General features: G+C 45.4%; 1 protein-coding gene across 1 annotated transcript in view; it reads left to right on the forward strand.

Moving 5' to 3' along the window:
* Window positions 1-3,248: 3,248 nt before the first annotated feature.
* LOC147437365 (protein kinase family protein / C-type lectin domain-containing protein) overlaps window positions 3,249-15,150 on the forward strand; it is a 60,313-nt gene continuing 48,411 nt past the window's right edge. Inside the window, exon 1 of the mRNA XM_086486913.1 lies at window positions 3,249-3,582. Within this exon, the coding sequence (XP_086343039.1) occupies window positions 3,507-3,582 (76 nt within the window). The 5' untranslated portion in view covers window positions 3,249-3,506. The remainder of the gene's footprint in view (window positions 3,583-15,150) is intronic.

Below are 15,150 nucleotides of genomic sequence, written 5' to 3' on the forward strand. Positions count from 1 at the left end.
TTGAGATTTTCATTCTCAACCACAAGTACCCTTAGTGTGCCATTCTCCATTGCAAGTGCTCGTAAGTCTTCGCCTTGTTTGTTTACGGTCTCTTGCAATGATACCAAGTACGCCATGATCATGGTTTCCGATGTCGTTGGTTGGGTGGTTGTGTTGCTATCTCCACACTTGGGAGATTTTGGATCACTTTCCACAATGGTTGTGGATCTTGTTGAAGAAGAAGAACCCTTGCGAGTGCCGGAAGACATTGTATGTAAAATAGGAGATGAGAATCAATTTTGTTGAACCTGTTCACTTTGGAAATGCTGCTACAGAAATGCCTTCCATAACTCTGAAAATTTATGTCTTTATATAAATGCGTAGAGGACTTCGTGCTCTTCAATTGAGGCTATAGATCACCCAAATCGGAGTTCGGATGAAGAAGTTATGATCAAAAGAGTGGACTGCTGTCTACTAGGTCAAAAAACGGCTGCACTGAGAGAGAGAGAGAGAGAGAGAGAGAGAGAGAGAGAGAGAGAGAGAGAGAGAGAGAGAAGTTGAGCACATTAAATTCACAATTCACTTTAGAAGGAGATAGTGCAAAATTAATCACCACCAATGACCAAATGTAAAATTACAAAAACACTTCCTCACATGCCTAAATAAACCAAAGTACAATTGCAAACTAGAGAGAACTCAACTGCCACCAATTTAGCCTTGCTAAGCTAAAAAGGCACCCACCAAATTGGTGAGTATGGATATGGATCTTTGAAGCACTACCGTTTGCTCTTCTATGGCCTTGGCTTGGCGCTCTTGCAAAGCTAATATCTCTTCAATTTTTTGCTTTGCTCTAGTGAGCGTTGCTGAGCTATCTTCTCCATGCTCTCTACCAAGTTTTTGGATCTCTTGAAATTCGCGCTTCACCCCAACAACCCTCCCCTAGTTTTGCCCTCATTTCTTACCACTCGAACTAGGATCATCGCCTAGGACTACTGACGAGTCCTCACCTTGGGGGGTTGGTGGATTGCAATTCTCTTAAGAATACAAGAAAGAGGTATGCGTTCAATTATACACAAATAACACAAAAGATAGGAAACAAACAAAATATTTGGCATTGCATTTTATAGAGAAGCTTACCAAGAGCTGTCAATAGGGTTATCCCCTAGATCAACTAGTGAGGCCTTCGAGAATCTTTGATCGAGGATCGTTCTCATCATAATACCTTGGAAAGTTGTTGGCTACTCGCTCTTCGAGATCCATTTGGCCCCAAGAGCTCATTCCGGAAGGCACAACCTTGTCCAAATCCCGTATTTTCCTAAACTTTGGAAATAGTCTCCCATTTGTCCATGCATTGCAAGGGCTTTCGCGTCACTCCACCTTCTTTGCAGCATTTGGCTACCTTGCACCGTCGGTCATCCAAGGACAAGACCCACTCTCTACCTTGTGCATCGGCCAAGAACTCATGCCAAGACACGAGCCTCTTCCAAACTCCAATTGCCATGATTGGCGGTTGAGTCACTTGCGGAGATCTTATTATTACGAAGAGCCTTTTGTCTTGCATTCTTCGAATTCTTCTTGCCACGCTCATCACGAGATGGCTCAGAGCCCTTCTTGTCGGACGTCGTCTTCCCGATAACATCTTTGTTAGTTGAAGGTGTGGCCATGACATCGTTAGTTGCCGATGAAATGGGTGGGGTTGGCAAGGGTGGTGGATTGGGTAAGCGTGGCGAAGGGCCAAAAAATGAAGCTCCAATTGGCATGACTGCGTGAGTGGACGGAAGGAAGCGCTCCAAGGGTGACGACAAATGAGAGGTGTAGGTTGACGCGATCGGGGGCGAAAGTTGCAATGCGATCGGGAAAGAAGGTTGTGATGCGATGGAGAGAGAAGGTTGTGAAGCGATTGCTTGGGAGAGTTGCGACCATCAGAACTCCTCCCCTTGCTGGCTGTCCTCCACATTAGACGAGAGGCTATTGAGGTCAAATGCAAAATGCTCCATGATGGTTAGGGGCAATTGGAGGGTGGAGAGCTGCTCCTATATGGAGAGAGAGAGAGAGAGAGAGAGAGAGAGAGAGAGAGAGAGAGAGAGAGAGAGAGAGAGAGAGAGAGAGAGAATCACATCGTAGACCCTGAAAAGTGCAGCCGTTATTCCCTCTGCAAAGCTAGTACTGGCGGTGACTAGTGGTTTGGAATGATCCATGTAAGCACCTGACAGGAGTGCAATAAATGGAACGCCCGATAAACTTTTGCTACTATGTCTTTTTTTGACACAATTGGGGAGTGGCATAATAGAACTATGGGGGCTTAATTGATAGCACGTGACGCAAAGGCTTAGTTTCCAAGGAAAATAACTAGGAACTAAGCCTCTCGTTACTTACACATGTTTTCAAAAGAATTTTTTTTCACATCTTATAAATACCATGTGTGTCATGAAGAGATGTATAAAGATATACATACACACACATACACACACACACACATATTTGAGCCAAAGAGAGTTGTGAGAGAGAGAGAGAGAGAGAGAGAGAGAGAGAGAGAGAGAGAATCACATCGTAGACCCTGAAAAGTGCACCCGTTATTCCCTCTACAAAGCTAGTACTGGCAGCGGCTAGTGGTTTTGAATGATCAGAGCACCTGACATGAGTGCAATAAATGGAATGCCTGATAAACTTTTGCTACTATGCCTTTTGTGGCATAATTGGGGAGTGGCATAGTAGAGACAGGAGCTAGTCCCTTACAAATTAGGCCTATGTCACACTGGGACGCCCGCCCAAGTGTGATTTGCAGGTGTGGCCAGCCCATTGCTGTCACATTGGGACATGTAAAAAACATTAGCCATTCTCCTCAAGCAATGAGAGTAGCCCAAGTGGTAGATCATCCGTCCTTGGCGCTGCAGGTCAGGGCTCAAACCCTCTCAACTGCTTTCGCGCGTGTACTTTTGCAGATGGCCGCGCGTTTGGAAAGTTGACCAGGCATGCGAGGCCGCCCCTCTGACATCCTCTCGCGGCCAGCTTTCTCTTTTTGCAAGGCGAATGAGCGGACGCCAAATCAACATGGCCATCCATTCCCGTCCCAGTGTGACACCAGCCTTACAATGCCAAGCCCAATCTACTAACATAATATGGCGAACGAGGGGAGCCCTTTACACATGTCGCAATCTGCAACCTGAAGGCTAAAGTCCAAAACTAAAAAAAACCCGTTCTCACTCGATAAAGAGGGAGAGAGAGAGAGGCCGCCTTCGGCGGCTGACCGTACGTGCCAACTATATGACCAAATGACAGCCTCTTGAAGTGGGCCACTATCGTTCAAACAAGAGAGAGGGAATACGCCTCAGTGCTCACTCCCACAATCTACAGTAGCTGGAGAGCTCATGAGCTCCGCCTGCGCATGCGAACTCGAACGTGAACGCCGAAAACCAACATGCGCGCGCGCGCGCACACACACACCCACACATCTTTGAGGAGTTGGGCTTCTCACATTTTCCTCTACCCCTAATATTTCAGAGGTTCTCAGGGTCTGTTTGTGTCAGATGCAGCTGGCCATGAAGGCGACGAGCTTTCTGCTATATTTGTACTTAATTAGTATGGCTCTCGCCTCACAATGCGGTACGTGCGCTCAAAATGTGTGCGTGCGTGTAGAGAGAGAGAGAGAGAGAGAGAGAGAGAGAGAGAGAGAGAGAGAGAGCTTGCTATATTAGCCTCTACTTATATGAGGAAAATGAAAAGTACAACTGCGACTGTCCTTGATATTCAAGGAAATGAAAGGAACAAGCAAAAGCACAAAACTCAACTGAAAATCATCTTGATTTTCCTCAAAACTGAGCTCTTGCAGCTTCTGGGGCTCTATCGCTGGTGGCTGAAAATGCGGTTCTCTATGCATCAGGTGTACAATCAAGTATGCAGGTCTAACTAGCTTCGTACGATATTGTAATATGGGTGTAGGAAGGTATACGTCAAGGACGGGGGATAAAGAGCTTGTGAAGGATCGTCCTAGGATTGTGAAGGAAGCGTGCCAGCCTTTTTTGACCATATGGTAGATATCGACTCCAGATCTTTGTGATCCCTCTTTGCTGTAGTTGAGGAGTCTCTTGGTGCTCATTGTCTCCTCCTAGCTCGGATCTCCTAGCTCGGAGATCCTCAATTGTCTATACTGTGACCCCCTTCTTTAATGGTGTGAGTAGCATGGTAGATATTTGGAAGAAATTTGTGATCTGTGGCAATATGCTCCCTTCCATTTCACACCGATCTTGATCCTTGCATTGAGCATGATTTAACATTATTGGGTATATGCGGCTCTCTTTCATCTATGGTACTTTGAGAGTCTGATTATATACTGTGATGGCAAGATGATCCATAAATCAGGGTTTAGTCCTCCGGGAGATTCCCCTCTTAATATCCAACTGGTGAATCTTCCAAAGTGTGATTGTCCTCAATAGAAGACATCTCAGCTATCATAGCCTCTCTCCAATGAGAGTGAGACATAGCCTCCTCTATAGAATTTGCTTCATCCACGTTTGACAAGAGCATTTTTCACTTGTTGGGAAGTATGAGTCATTCATTGAGGAGAAACCTGCTCATAGTAGAATATGAGTGACTAGAATCTCGAAGTGGAGTGTGAACCCATCTAGGAGGATCCTTGGGTTTTGTTAAAGTTATAGCATCTCAAGTGAATTGCCCAATGTGATCCAAAATATTTATTTTAGCTTTAAGTATTTATTGTTAAAATTATGGGTAGGACAATTTGTTGAGGGGGGTACTTAAGGCCCTGGGCTAGTATATAAGAAACATGTAGCCCCCATTGTACCATAATCTAATTCATTGCTGTCACGTGCACTTGGCTCTGTGTGCCACATGGACATGCTTCATTGACTTCAAGAGCACCTATCCCTAGAAAGGAGTGTCTAGAATCCTAGGAGGATTAGTACCAACAATATAGTGAGCCTGTTTGTAGGACTTGCATGTTGGGACGAGTCCATTAGATTAGGTTTTCCAGTTTTGGTAGCCTCTTGCATAAATGGATTGTACAAGTGTTTTGATAGATGTTGCTACACTATGGTGGGCATTTGGCATGACATGGATGTAGTTTTAGGTTAGAGGAATCCAACGAGCCATTCCTAGCGTCAATCGGATTCCCAAGTGGATAGATGTGCGATAGTTTTACCCAGATACTTAGCCGAAGTCAAATTTATTAATAAATCATTTTAATGATTTGTTTTTATAACTTTGTCTTTCAAACTTGCCCTACCTAAGCTTGACAGTTTATAACCAATATCTCAAGGGAGCCGGTGTTTTGGGACAAATGAGCCAGCGCTACATCTAGCTCCAAAGTTTCCATGCAAATCAGCCTCAGTGTTTTGCTTCTCTTTGCGAGTTATCAGCTTGAATCAACCCAGCATTTTCAGTTTTCAGCCCATTCCCTCGCCGGAAGTGCAGTGAATTCGCTAACGCTAATCCCCATGTTGCAGCTCCAAACTTCAGCAGATCAGTGACCCTCTTCTCGGCCATTCCCTCGCCACATCGAGTGCCGTCGATCATTGGCATCGTCATCATCTGCGTTTTCAGCCGCGCTTTACGTGATGGATTGGCTACGTTTTTGCAGCCAGCTTTCAGCCCTTGTTTCCTCTCACTATCTCACCCTATAAAGGGAGCAAGGGAGCCGGTGTTTTGGGACAAATGAGCCAGCGCTATATGTAGCTCCAACGTTTTCATGCAAATCAGCCTTAGCGTTTTGCTTCTCTTTGTGAGTTATCAGCCTGAATCAACAAATCCGCCCAGCGTTTTTAGTTTTCAGCCCATTCCCTCGCCGCAACTCCGGTGAATTCGCTAACGCTAATCCCCATGTTGCAACGCGAAACTTTAGCAGCTTAGTGAGCCTCTTCTCGGCCATTCCCTCACCACATTGAGTGCCGTCGATCATTGGCATCGTCATCATCTGCATTTTCAGCCGCGCTTTACGTGACAGATTGGCTACGTTTTTGCAGCCAGCTTTCAGCCCTTGTTTCCTCTCACATCGGGAGTGCAAATCGGAGTGCAAATCAGCCCAAGATCTGCTCCTTGGTGGCCATCATTGAGACGGATCCAAAGGTGCATCAAATCAGCCCTGGAGGTGCTTCGTTTTGAAGAGTTACTGCGGTGACATTCCCCATTGGAGTCAGTAGAGTCGGCATTGAGGTATTTCATGTGTGTACATTCCATTTACGCAATCAAAAGCAAATACACCACATCGGTAATGATGTGGGGGGCCCTTGAGACGGTTGGTTGGGACCCCATTGAGTGTCGGTCGCCTTTTCTCTCGCACTCTCTCTCCCTCTACACATCTCTACCTCTCTCTCTCATTCTCTCTCTACAAGAAAATAAAAGGAACCATCTCTCGTGCTAAATATCACACATTAATGCAAGGGAGGAAGTAAAGATTTGTGGAAGTGTAAAGTCTAGATCTTGTCACCATTTCAATTCCGCGGCACCTAACAATTACCCAATTTGTTGGCTCAACAGAATCTCTCTCTCTCTCTCTCTCTCTCTCTCTGTCTCTCTCTCTCTCTCTCTCTCTCTCTCTCTCTCGTGCATTCTCTCTTGGCTCTATGCTTCCACATCATCGACCTTGACATGGCATAGAGCTGTTGAAGGACTCGCATGTGTTGAGGAAATTTGAGATTTGGCGGTCTCTTCCCGCTCTTGGCGTTTTTCCAACCATCCCATGCAACGTTTTAAAACTTAGGAGGCGGGCGTCGTCGTGTCCTTGTAGCGTTCGAGGTGCGTTGTCTTCTTGTTACCTCTACTATCTGTGTTTTGAAACGCTAGCAATAGAAGTACCTTATCGGCAACGCCTTAACCCCTTGGCCTTGCCTTTTGATACACCCCCGATGGTGGTACTTGGTGGCGATGGCCCCTCCCCCCCGGGTAGCCTCTTGAGATGCTTGAGTAGAAGGACAGCAACAATAGGTACATCCGCCTTTAGGATGAGAAGCATCTCAAATCATGTGTTGAATGGGATGCGAGCAATGCGAAGGCAATGTTGGTCACTTTGGAGTCTCTCACGAAGGAAATTTCTCCAGCCATACAAACTTTGAAGACTGTCACTGCAATTTGGTTCAAGCTCATCGGAATGTTTGATCGAGATTCTACGATGTGAGCGGTCACCCTTCTTGGACGATTATTCTTCATCAAGTTTGAAATGAGAAGTTTCATGCAGCCTGTTCTAATGAAGGCAAAGGTTATCCATGATCAACTATCGGCTATGAAAAGTGCATTGACCAATACTCAATTAGGTGTTGTGATACTCATGAATTTGCTCGAGGAGTATGAAACGGTGTCTAAGATACTATGCTTGCAAATCACAAAGAAAAGCTTGAATTTGATGATCTCAACTCTTTTCTGATTGAGGAGGAAGTTGTGTTAATCACTCAAGGCAAAATTCGGTTTCTGGCAAAGGTGGTGAAGCACTTGCTTCTTCGGATTCAAGAAAGAAGTCCATAAGCCGATGTTACAATTGTGGAAAGCGTGGTCATTTGTCTTAGGATTAGATCCAAAGGTACAAGCAAAAGCGTGGTCATTTGTTTAAGGATTAGATCCAAAGGTATAGGCAAAAGCTCGACAAAGGATAAAAGCAAAGACAAGAATGATGAGGACAACAATGACAGTGATTCTGTGAAGGACGCGATGGAGTCTTTTGGTGTGGTGGTGACTACACTGGCAAGGGCTCCAGCCTTCTAGTCAGGTGACCATTGCCTCAACTTGCTTCAGCCAGAGAGAGGCTTGCGAGTGGCATAGAGGGGCAAACAGTGCTCCCTACAAATGTTTTGGACCCATGTGTTGGCGTTCAAGTTTTCGGTGTTTGAACCTGTGGGTCGGAGTTCAAGGCACATGTATTTGGCAAGGAACCAACGGGATGTATACAAAACACTATGGATGTGTTGCAGATAATCCATTGTTGTTGGCCGGATTATGGACATGATGTGTTTCAAAAGTTCATTGTCTAGGAAAGTTTGGATGTGATTTGCTTACAATTCATAAATGGGGATTCTTGGACGTAGTGTAGTCTACAATTCAATTTCCCGTGAGGCAACCGGTGCTCAAGATGGCATTCTTCTCAAGTGACAAGTTGGTGATAGCAAATCCAAGGTGTATCTAGTAGTCAGCTAGTGCTGGGGTGTCCATGGTAGCTTCTTCATTGACTTGGTCTTCCTACATATGTCCACTATGAGCATCTCAAGTGAATTGCCCAATGTGATCCCAATATTTAATTTGGCTTTAGGTATTTACTTGTTACGTGCACATCTAACCTTGTGTGTACGTGGACAAGCTGTTCCTACTTCTAGGGTTTAGGAAGCCTAGGAAGTGTTCTGGCACCTTTGTGAGCCTGTGCGCAAGCTGTGCATGTCTAGGCACTTAAAGTAGTTGCATACCCTGATTGCAAAACCCATGGGCCATAGCATTAGCATCGTGCTACAGTACCTAGCATGAGCATTTTCCACCGCATAGTTCCAATGTTAGGTGCAGCAGAATGAATGTTTGAACTTTGCTCAAGATGAGTGCTCCGAACTGTGCTCAAGGTTCCTTTTGTTCTTATGGAAGGGAGAGCCTTTCGTTCCTTTAGTGAGAGAGTGCAATGGACACAAACAAAGTGAATGGACACTGTGAATGGAAATGCATGAGACTGAGAGATAGAGAAGAGAAACGACACCAGAGACGTTGTAAAACCCTCCTCCGAAGGCCCCACTCTATGGCGAGAGCGGTCTACTTATTGATTGCACAAATCTCTACAATGCTTGGACTTGCCGACGATGTCGACGACGATGAGGACGACGACGACGAGACGGGCTGAAAACTAAAATCGCTAAGGGCTGAAATCTGCAAATCTTTATCTGCTGAATTCTGACTCTGCGTCGGTGATGATGTCGATGGCGACGATGTGACGACGACGCGCTGAACAGTGAAAATGCAGATGCTGAAATCTGCGTTTTTGGGCTGAAATTGTAAACCTTGCGGAAACTGACCGTGCGGCGAGGAACTGCTGCGGGAAGGTGAGATCTGCGAGGTTCGGGACTTGATCTGCGGTGTCTAAGGGCTGAAAACTGAAAACGCTGAAGTTTCTTGATGTTCCATCGTGGTGAATGTGCAAAACGTTGGGTGTTGATGTAGATGCAAAAACGCTAGGGCTGAAAGTCTACAAATTTGTCGCCAGTTGTTCTGCAAATGCAAAACGCTAGGCTGATCTGATGTTCTGTTGTCGTCGGAATCTACAAGTGCAAATCACTGGCTGATCTGGTCCAAAAACGCTAGGTGGTTGATGTGGAGCAAAAACGCTAGGGCTTGGGGTTCTGCTGAGAAGTTACTTGTTGAGCAATGGTGCTCCTGCTGCCTCTTTTGCCAATTAGTGCTAGTCTAGGTTTGCATATATACAAACTTACTCAATTTGCCCTACCAAAAGTCACTTAAAAATAATAGGTGAAAAATGTCAAAAACAGGTAAAATAGGCTAAATGCATTGGAAAATTTCCCTGAAAGATTCTGATGGGAATTCTTATGATCATGCTGTGTGCAACTAGATGATATGCATCTACACTAAGTGACTGGGCATGCACGGCCTACGAATAGACTCACAAAAGTGCCAGATCACTTCTAAATCTAGACTGATTGGACTGACTGAACCCTTGTCGTGCTGTAGCTTGTCCACGGACACATAGGGTTGGATGTGTCACGTGACATCTAGTTTCCGACCTCGTGTGTGAAACACCTCTTATAGTCATTTATTTTATAAGTGACTTTTTGACATTATCATTTAGCAGAATTGTGGGCTGTTGGGAAGGCTGCTCGACCCAACATTTACACGATATATAAGCAAGGCTTAGGTGCTCAGTAGAGGATAAAGACCAGGAGGAGCTCAGGTGTACAAAGCAAGACGTGTCGCATTTAGCTTTTGAGCGTTTTCTCAGGACAGCCATTAGCGTCTTCAGCCCACAGTCACCAGGGTTTTCAGTTTCCAGCCTTATCCTTGTGAGAACCCGCAGCTCCCATTGCAGACCCTCGCCGGATTCCCATCATGATCCCAATCAACCTGGCGTTTTTAGATTTAGCAGAGATTAGCCAGCGTTTTGCAATTCCAGCCCAGACCAGCCAACGTTTTGCATTCTCAGCCCTTGCACGACTCGGCGGTTGCAGATCAACCCCACAGTACCGCCACAGTAGCAGATTCCCAACAAGACATCTAGCATTTTCAGATTTCAGCATTGACCGTGTCGTCGTCGTCGACACCATCGTCGTCGTCGACATTGTCATCAAGTACCACATCATCTAGAAGCATTGTACCAAACTTAGTGCAATCTAAAGCAAATACCTCTCTATTGCAAGAGGGGGACCCTTGGAGGGGGGTTTGGGACCCAATCTGGTGTCGTCTCTTCTCTCTCTAGCACTCTCTTGCACACTCACAATTTGCATTCCACTCCCGTGCTTGGTCACTGCACATTCTCTCATTAAGTCAAGGAAGGCTCTCCCTTCCATCAATAAAAGGAACCTTGAGCTCCGAACGATCAATCATCTTGAGCATACACCATCATTCACTTCCGTTGCACATTACATTACTTTACTTATTGTCAAAGTTCTTGGTAGAGCAATTTGTTGATGGGGGTGCTTAAGGCCCTAGGCTAGTATATAAGATTAAAGAAATACCTAGCTTCCATTGTATCATAATCTAATTCATTGCCCAGGTTGTTAGTTCCGCAGAATCTCTCTCTCTCTCATTCTCTCTCTTCTGCATTCTCTGTTGGCTCTATGCTTTCGCATCGTCGACTTTGACAGGTTTCACATGTGTTCTAGAAGATACGGGAGTAGAAGTATGTAAGGTGCAGCGGAATGAATGTTGAACTTTGCTCAAGATGAGTGCTCCGAACTGTGCTCAAGGTTCCTTTTACTTACGTAAGGGAGAGCCTTCCGTTCCTTTAGTGAGAGAGTGCAATGGACACAAATAAAGTGAATGGACAGTGTGAATGGAAGTGCATGAGATTGAGAGATAGAGAAGAGAATACGACACCAGAGACGCTGTAAAACCCTCCTCCGAAAGCCCCACTCTCTATGGCGAGAGCGGTCTACTTATGATGCACAAATCTCTACAATGCTTGGACTTGCCGACAATGTGGACGACGACAAGACGGGCTGAAAGCTGCAAATCTTTATCTGCTGAATTTTGACTCTATGTCGGTGACGATGTCGATGACAACGATGCGACGACGACGCGCTGAAAACGCAGATGCTGAAATCTGCGTTTTTCCGGGCTGAATCTGGAAACTTCGTGGGATCTGACCGTGCGGCGAGGATCTGTTGCGAGAAGGTGAGATCTGCGAGGTTTGGGACTTCTTGTGCGGGTTCTAACTGCTGAAAACTGAAAACGCTGGTCTATGGGCTGATTCTGTTGCGAAGATCTGCAAAAACGCTGAGGTTGATCTGCAAACCAAAAATGCTAGGGGCTGAAATCTGTCCTTGCTGATGGAACTGCTAACGCTAGGGCTGATCTGCAGATTTCGGGGAAATCTGCTAATGCTAGGGCTGAACTGCTGTCTACTGTCGTCGGGAATCTGCAAGTGCAAAAACGTTGGCTGATCTGGAGCAAACCTGAACCCTGGTCATGCTGTAGCTTGTCCACGGACACATAGGGTTGGATGTGTCACATGACAAAGTACCACTAGTATCAACCAACACAAAGGGTGTTGGAATAGTCGATGTCGTGGGAGAGGATGTTGATGATGGAGAGGGTGAAGAGGAACCAATACTAGGGGTAGGAGGGGTCATGGTAGTATAGGGTGTGGAGATGGTAGGAGAGGCTGAACCATTTTAACATGTGGGAATGGTTCAATACTAGCATGAAATGAAGAAGCTCTAATAGAGTGAAGGATGAATCTAGTCTCATCAAGCTGAGCACCATGAGAGAGGATAGCATTCTCCAAAGGATATTCCAAAAAGGAAATCCTTTGAAGCGAGAGGCAAAATGACAAAAGATCATTTGCTTAGATTTCGCATCCAAAGACCTCTTCTTTGATGGAGCATGCACATGAGTAACAACTGAAAACGTGAAGATGTTAGTAGGTTTACCACCTGTAAATGTTAGGGTGCGAGTTTTGTAACACCTAATAAGTGTGAGCACCCTCTTACAAGTGGACTGCATGTCACCTTTTGAAAAATGCGTGTGTGCAAAGAGATTCTCAAAAGAGGCCATTATTAGATGTGTGTGTGTGGAGGCAGTAAGAGGCTTCTTTAAATTGAAGAAAAAAATTTCAAAGGCCTTGAAGGCACGTGGAAGTTGAGTAGGCTCAATACATTGCTCTCCACTCGATGCTCTACATTGTGTGAGCTTGGCTTACTCTGTGCCCCTTGCTTCCTACAAGCCGTCCCACCTGCGACTTCACGCCATCTGCCACATCATCATAGCTCCAATGCCATCGTGTCCACTATCATGTGTAATAGACTTGGTCACTCCAAGTCGGAGATCTATAGCAACACGTGAGAAAACTTCAAACAACCCAAGACAGAGAGAGAGAGAGAGAGAGAGAGAGAGAGAGAGAGAGAGAGAGAGAGAGAGAGAGAGAGAGCTGACATGAAGCGACGGAGTTTCTTTTACAGATGCATTAACCCCAAAGACTGACTTCTCTTCCTGTACGTTGTTATTATTGCTTCACAACAGTACAATGTCCGAGGGTTCTCTCTCCGCGATTGCTCCCAAGCTAATGTGCCAAGAGGAGAGGCCTTGGCACTTATTTACAGCCCCCTAGCCAAAAAGCTTTAAACCCCAAAATCTTGTGTCCTCTGGATCCCTTCGTAAAACGTGGGCGTCCGTACATTGTCGCGTTGGGACGTGTTTTTACAGAATGATGCAAGCCACCTTGAAGACTTTGAGAAATGGTTTTTAGTGCTTCTGGACCTCTTGTATAAAGGTGATGTGTGCCAACTGTCTCTACGCATGTGGGTCAGTTGTGCAGGGTACATATTTACAGGCCCCTAGTCAAAAAGCTTTAAACCCTAAAATCTTGCGTCCTCTGGGCCCCTTCGTAAAACGTGGGCGTCCGTACATTGCCGCGTTGGGACGTGTTTTTACAGAATGATGCAAGCCACCCTGAAGACTTTGAGAAATGGTTTTTAGTGCTTCTGGACCCCATGTATAAAGGCGATGTGTGCCAACTGTCTCTACGCATGTGGGTCAGTTGTGCGGGATACATAGTTTTGTTGTTTTTGTACATATAAGTTTTGCGACTTCAAAGAGCGAGTAAGTGCACGTAAAATATGGGTAAAACTGAACTTTTTCTCAGCTTTGGGTTGTGAGTGAATGGTGGAATTCATCAAAGCTCCATGTTTAGGTAGCCTGCGGCGGTGAAGAATGGGGGTTTTGCTGTGAAGGTCCCCCTCTTGCTTTGCGAGAGCTTGGTATGGTGAGTTAACAGTGCGTGTCACAAATTGATGGCATGTCAAGCCATTGAAGACCTCGCGGGTTGGGGTTTCTTAGACCCAACCCTAATCGACTTGCAGATCTCGGTTGAGGGGCTTGGACCCTAAGAGATTCTTGTTGTGTGGCCTAATTTTAAAAGAAGTTCCCAACAACTTATGGTACCCTGTCCGATGGGGGCCCAAGGGCCTAGGAAGATAAATAAAGCAGGACCAGCACACACTCACAAACTCTCTGGTGTAAAAACTGATGACGTGGCAATTGTACAGATGCCATGCATTTTGCGCTGACTGCCACTTGGCACTGTATGGATTTCTGCGAAGCACGCTGACTGCTGATGACGTGATAGATTGTATGGACAACCCTTTTGTGCAAGCTTTGGGGACCAAATGCTTTCAAAACTTGATGCTTTTTGTGTACTGCTTTTAGATAGGCCGAGGGCCTTTAAATATTTGCCATGGGCTCATTCTAATTTCTCTGTAACGTTTCCGCGTGGAAGTGCAGAGAATGAAGTACCGGCGTTGTGCAGAGTTCAAGCAATATAAAAACATACCAAAAGGGGCACTAGGGTTTGGGGCCAATGCTCTCTTGGGGTGGAACTCCGCCAACGGCCACTCCTCGTCTTGCGTGTTGTGCATTTCTTTCAGTTTAGTGTTATTTGAAGTGCTAAAAGTTGTTCAGTATGTTCTTTTTTCCTTGGCACGTAGTGCCCTCCTGTTACAGTGGTATCAAAGCTCTAGTTGTGTGCTTTTCTGAAAGCATGTGGGTCCTTTCAAAGAGCAGACAAAATGGAAGCTATCGAGTTGGATGAAGAGGAAAAGACACTCAAGAAAGAACCTAAAGAACCTTTCTCATATTTTTTTATCAAAGAATCTTCGTGTGCCCCAAACTAAATAGCCACTCCCACCCTTAGTCCATTGCGCATCGGGCGCGCTCCCGTCTTCATTGCTCTGTTTTAAGGGGCATAAGCCATAAAGAACCCAAGACCACTTGCAAGAGAAGAAGGAGATGAAGGAGTTCATCTTGACGAAGCCTTGACGTGAGTAGATTTTGATTCCAACAATTTTGAAAAAGAAAATTAAGCTTTTGGCAGAGTGGGCACCCTGTAATGCTTGCTACAGAAACCCTAGCAGATCACAACTTGAAATTTTTGGACATCTCACAACAGGTGTCTCTTCTTGAGCTGATAAGCTTGGAGGCCCAGTGTGATTGCTATGTCTTGGGACTACCATCGCCGCTGCAAGAACACTTCTGTCCAAGCCACTCTCAAGAGCTTATGGACCATGTTGTGATCAGCTACAACCTTATGGAAGGATTCTAACCCTAATTTTGGTGCAGGTTTCCAGACAGAAGGCCAATTGACTTTCGAGCTCGACTGACACAAGAATGCCTTTTGAGATTAATTAAGACACTTTTTGAATTTTGTTTGAGAATCTGTTTTAGAAATTGTTTGGAGATCTTGTTTGGAATTTGTTTGAAATGGATGGTATTTGCTTTAAACTTGTCTTGATGCCAATTTGAATTGCTTGACTTTGATTTTAATTCTGGTTTCAATGTTTGGTGATTTACTCCCGGGTGGAGTAGTGAGAAATGCTGTTTTGGTATCGTCTGAACCTCGGAACGACGCAGACTAGATGTATGGGGAGCGTTTTGTTGTATGCTTGAAAACCTCGGAACGACGCAGACGGGATGTCTGGATAGCGTTTTGTTGTACGCTGAGAAAACTCTAAACGATGTAGATGAGAT

The sequence above is a fragment of the Adiantum capillus-veneris genome, chromosome 17, assembly GCF_014529385.1.
Source record: "Adiantum capillus-veneris isolate H3 chromosome 17, ASM1452938v2, whole genome shotgun sequence".
Classification (NCBI taxonomy): Eukaryota; Viridiplantae; Streptophyta; class Polypodiopsida; order Polypodiales; family Pteridaceae; genus Adiantum; species Adiantum capillus-veneris.